The sequence below is a fragment of the Euphorbia lathyris genome, chromosome 6 (genome assembly GCF_963576675.1).
Source record: "Euphorbia lathyris chromosome 6, ddEupLath1.1, whole genome shotgun sequence".
In the NCBI taxonomy this organism is placed as follows: Eukaryota; Viridiplantae; Streptophyta; class Magnoliopsida; order Malpighiales; family Euphorbiaceae; genus Euphorbia; species Euphorbia lathyris.
Genome location: NC_088915.1, coordinates 74,176,402 through 74,182,110, shown reverse-complemented (window position 1 = coordinate 74,182,110; position 5,709 = coordinate 74,176,402). Strand labels below are relative to the sequence as shown.

General features: G+C 34.2%; 1 protein-coding gene across 1 annotated transcript; it reads left to right on the top strand.

Annotated features, from left to right (window-relative positions):
• Window positions 1-348: 348 nt before the first annotated feature.
• LOC136233289 (probable polyol transporter 4) lies at window positions 349-3,554 on the top strand. The gene is made up of 2 exons (XM_066022909.1): window positions 349-686; window positions 2,004-3,554. Exons 1-2 carry the CDS (start codon window positions 437-439, stop codon window positions 3,365-3,367), a joined length of 1,614 nt encoding a protein of 537 aa, XP_065878981.1. The 5' UTR covers window positions 349-436; the 3' UTR covers window positions 3,368-3,554.
• The last annotated feature ends 2,155 nt before the right edge of the window (window positions 3,555-5,709 follow it).

Sequence of the window (5,709 nt, the reverse complement as noted above, 5' to 3'; positions counted from 1 at the left end):
AGTACGATGATAAAGAGGAAGGGAGATATGGGTTAGAAACCGTTTAGGAGTTTGAATGAGGATGCGATTTTGAAGGAGTAGTTGAGGTTAATGGATAAGTTTCAAAATGGTTCAAAAATTCAGATCGGAGATTTTTGAATTTTGATATTCTTTTTGTTAATTTTTTCAGAGTGGTTTTTTTCTTTTTTTAGCAACACACGTTTACAATTTAGAATTTTAAAAAATGGAAACATAACAATCTTATAAAATTACACATTAGCATTAAAAGTATTCTAGAGATGACACATGTGCTTTTAAGTTACTAATTTAGTATATTGTATTGATTAGACCACCACCAATGGTTCAATTCTTTCTTTCTTCGCAATTTCCTTTCCCTTTCAGGCAGATCTGAAAATAGGATTTTGAAGGGAAAGAGGCGCAATATACAAAATTGAAGATGGGGATGCAGGAAAATGGGGAATCAAAGAACAAGTACCGGAGGATGGAATCGGATGCTGGGCCTAGGGAGGAGGAGGAGGAGGAGGAGGAGGAGGAGGAGGAGGAGGAGGAGGAGGAAGATGTTGTTTTGCCCAATAATAATGGTGAATGCCGAGGAGATGGAGGTTTGAAGAGGAAAAATGATGCGAAGAGATTTGTTTCTGCGTGTGCTATATTCGCTTCTCTCAATTCTGTGCTTATGGGTTATGGTTGGTATAAATATTATCATCTCTCTCAATTTTTAGTTTCATTGCTTTGTTTCCTGTTTGATGTTCTTCAATTTTTGAAACCTGCATTGGCAACATTTCATTACTTGTTGCATTTTTAGAAATGTTAATTGTGGTTATTTATTGTTGCATTTTAGAAAGTGTTAATTGTTGCATTAGGATAAGGATCTTTTTTTGGCGGAGGAAACCATTATAGCATCTCCAAAAGAATCCTGAACCACTCCTACCATGAATGGTTTCTGCCCTGTCTGAAAGCTCGAGCTCCAATCATAAATCTTATATTAATCTCTGACACACCCCCACACACAAATGTGCCTCGTCGTGCACAACACAAACCCATCCTGCCATGTGTTTTAATTCCACCAATTAATGAGGTTGTAGGACTCTATGCTTATGCTTGAACTGTAGTTAAGGCCCAATTTATTCAATTAAGTGTGGAGAGAAGCTACTAAAAAAATAGAGAGATGAGACATTTTTTAACCATCTCTCTTCAAATTTTAACTTAAAAGCTCGTTGGAGATGCTTGGTTATTCTCATGTCATGCTTGTATGAAAATAGCTAAGATGGAGGATTGATTATGTAATCTCGAGCAGTATTCTGACTCCTTCTTTGACAACTTGCTAATTATGTTTTCACATTGTGAGAAAACATTATGAAGTTAGGTTGTAAACACACAAGGAAATTTTCTATAAGTATTCACTTAGGACAATGCATATCACTTTGTTGATGCTTTTTTTTATGGGGTAAATTATACATGACCTCTGAACTTTGCACTTACTTTAATTATGGCCTATGAACTTTAAAGTCGAACATTATGGCTCCTTAACTTTATACTTTATTAACATGATAGCCCATATGATCACTCCAATAGTGGGTAACCCTCCATTATAGAACAGGTAGAAATGACATTAAGAGCAACTTTAATTCTTGAATTTTTTGGTTTCCAGGTATTTAGTTGTGTTTAGTTAGGGGAGAGAAAGTGGTAGTTTAGAGAGAAAAATATCCAAAAATTGTGATTTGGAAAATTAAAAATGTTGGTTACAAGGGAAATATGGTTGTAAACAACTTTAATTCTTGAAATTTTCATTTTGAGATCATCATTGGTCATTTTGACATGGTCAACATTAAAAAAAGGCTATTATGCTTATGTTAGTAAAGTGTAAAGTTCAGGGGTCATAATATTCGGTTTTGAAGTCAGAGTGACCGTCAATCGGTGAGATTTACCACACATTTAATTGAAATCAGCATGTTTGAGTTGTTCAAACTCCTGGTTTAAAAATTGTACATTCCATTGTGCAGATGTGGGTGTTATGAGTGGAGCAATTTTGTTCATTCAAGAAGATCTTAAGATATCAGATGTACAAGTAGAAGTTCTGGTTGGAATCTTGAGCATAATTTCACTTTTGGGTAGTTTAGCAGGAGGAAAAACATCTGATTCCATTGGTAGGAAGTGGACAATTGCATTAGCAGCCCTTGTTTTCCAAACAGGGGCAGCTATAATGACTCTTGCTCCTTCCTACACAGTACTAATGATAGGAAGACTCTTAGCCGGAATCGGAATAGGTTTCGGAGTCATGATTGCACCAGTTTATATAGCAGAGATATCTCCCACCGTCTTCCGAGGATATCTTACTTCTTTCCCTGAAATCTTCACAAATCTAGGAATCCTTCTAGGCTATGTTTCAAATTATGCCTTTTCAGGACTGCCAGTCCATACAAGCTGGAGGGTAATGATAGGTGTAGGAATTATCCCCTCCTTGTTTATGGGGTTTGCGTTATCCGTAATGCCTGAATCCCCACGATGGTTGGTAGTTCAGAATAGGATTGAAGAGGCTAGAGAAGTTCTATCAAAGACTAATGCAACTGATACTGAAGTGGAAGAAAGATTAGCAGAAATTCAAGTTGCTGCAGGCAATGCTAATGCACAAAAGTACCAAGAAAAAGCTGTTTGGCGCGAAATGTTAAACCCTTCGCCTCCAGTTCGTAAAATGTTAATCACTGGCTGCGGAATCCAGTTTTTCCAACAAGTTACAGGCATTGATGCAACAGTGTACTATAGCCCCACAATCTTCAAAGAAGCTGGGATTGAAAACAAGACTAAGCTTCTGGCTGCAACGGTTGCTGTTGGATTCACCAAAACCGCGTTCATTCTGGTCGCCACGTTATTGATAGACAGAATCGGTAGAAGACCTTTACTTTTCGTTAGCACGCTTGGGATGACCCTGAGCTTATTCGTGTTGAGTGTTTCTCTATTTTTCATGGCTAATGGGAAGTTAGGGATTGGTTTGGCAATTGCATCAGTTTGTGGAAATGTTGCATTCTTTTCTATAGGACTTGGCCCTATTTGTTGGGTTGTGTCATCTGAAATCTTTCCTCTACGGCTTCGAGCGCAGGCGTCGGCACTTGGGGCAGTAGGCAGTAGAGTTAGTAGTGGTGTGGTAACAATGTCATTCCTTTCGGTTTCTCGTGTGATCACAGTTGGGGGAACGTTCTTCGTGTTTTCGGTTATTTCAGCATTTGCTGTTGTGTTTGTTCATACATGTGTTCCAGAAACTAAAGGCAAGTCATTGGAACAGATAGAAGTTATGTTTGAGAATGAAGGAAAGTTGCAAGGAAGTGAAGTTGAAATGGGGGATGCAGAAAGATTGGTACAGGATCAATAAGAGATGTGTATTTAAAACATAAGGTAGGAAATTATAATTTAAATTGATTTAGATCATGAGTGATTTTCATTATTTTATACAGATGATTCTTTAGGATGATATTGATTTAGATTTATACATACACAGATTGAAAAAGAATCATAAGTTTGCAAGCGGATTGTCCGTAAATCGTGTTGTCGTATCAGAAATTATACTGTAAAGATGTTAGTTAATCTAAGATGTTCATTTTCATACCATCTTCTTTTTTTTCTTGTTTATTTGAGAATGGTTAAATTGTGCAAACGTTACTAAAAAAAACTAAGTTTTCAATTTTTTATATAATCATTTTTCGAAGTTTTTTCTTTTCTAATCAAACAATATTGTATCAAATATATAATGGAAGGTTATTAGTATTAGAGTAGTTAAAGGATAAACGATTTTTATGTTCGTCTTTTAAAGTCGTGATATAAACTAAAGTAAGGTTAAAATTGAAGGACCATGAATGTAAGTTAATTTTTTATATGTATTTATATTAACACATAATTATGCATTTATTTAAAATATATATTTATATTTATTAATTAAGGTTGGTTTGAGCGATAGTAGCTTCAAGTTATTTCAAATTCTAATTTTAAGGTACTTAATAGATTTTGATTGGGAAAAACCCCGAACCAACTAATCAAACCTTTTATATATATATATACTAACTGAAGATGATTTGAGTGATTAACAACTTCAAATCGCTTAAATTATAAATTTCAAATTCAAATTCTAGTGCATGAAAAAAACTTTAATCAATTTCCTTTTGAGTATTTTTATTCTAAAAAAAGTACCAAGATGATTCTAACATTATGGAAGAGTGCCAATTTGACTCAATTTAATTCCAACATTTATGAAATGATGTAATTATAACCTCGTCTAATTACTTCGGAGAAGAAAGGGATAAAATGTTAAGTTTAATTGACAACCTTTCATGAATATTGAGATTAAATTCATACAATTTCACAAACATTTATGTTAAATTGGTGCTATTGGATGAATAAGATCAAATTGATACTTCCCTCTAAACTTCAAATCGTTTTGGTACCCCATCCCTATGAAAAATAAAACTTCGTATTCATGTTCGATAATAGAATTTCCGGACCATCAATAATGGTTCAAATCTCCTCCTAGATCTAGATTTATCCATGCGCAGGGCTCTAAATGATCCGAGCCGCTCATGAGCAGCTCGGTGATCGGCTAGATAAAAGCTTGGTTCGTTCGGCTCGATTCATAAACGAACCGTTCGCGAGTATGATTTTGAGACTCGATTCGTAAACGAGCCGAGTTTGAACATATCAAGCTCGGTATGAAAACTTGATTAAAGGCTCGTGAATAAATTTGTGAACAAACTCGATAGAAACTCGGAAAATATTCAATAACATTATTTGATATTTACTTTTATATATTATTTGATATTATTTCTAAGTAGAAGATATTCTCTCCGTCTGGCCCATTTGTAAGTGGAACATTTTCTAAGCCCATGATTAAACTAATACGAACTGGTTTATTTGTGATTTATTGCTAAAGTTAGTTACATAGATGTACAAATACATTAAGATAATACATATAATTCACAATAAGGAAAAGCATTTTGAATTTGTCAACAACTATGAAACCTACACCAAATATATCACTATTAAATTGAATATATATATATATATATTTATTTAATTACAATAAATAGAAATAATTTAATAAATTTATATTTGCAACTGCCAAAGACAATTAAAGTCCAATATCTTCTTCACCCTCCTCTCTCTCAACGATGCACTACTTTTCTCTAGCATCAGAATTTCAGAACCATGATCGAATTCACAAAAAGCTTAAAGATATCTAAAAAAATTGGGTGGTTACTGCTATATATGTATATTGTAATTGGAAACGACAATAAAAAGCAAGAATCTAGGGTTGGCTGCTTCAAAAGCGCAGTTTGGGCAAAAGAGAGAAAATTTGGGCTTGTTGCTACAATCAAAATTGACATCTGCTGCTTATTTCCTTGTAAGTGTGTTTCATTAATTATAATTTTGTTTTTAATTGAACAATACTCATTGCTAATTCAATCTCATTTGTTTATTTTGCAATGGCAGATTACCAAAAACAAGGAATTGCATTTGTTGCTTTAGAAGAAAGACATGGTTGCTCCATTACTAATCCATTTTGATGGAGTGTGGACACCCAATAACACATACCAAAATTACAATACAGATGGAGTTGTTATGCCGGAAAGATGCTCATATGAAGAGTTTTATAATATTTTAGCTCATCAGTTGAAGGTTAATCAGGAGAGCACAACTTTGAAAATTCAATTTCAGGTAAATTGA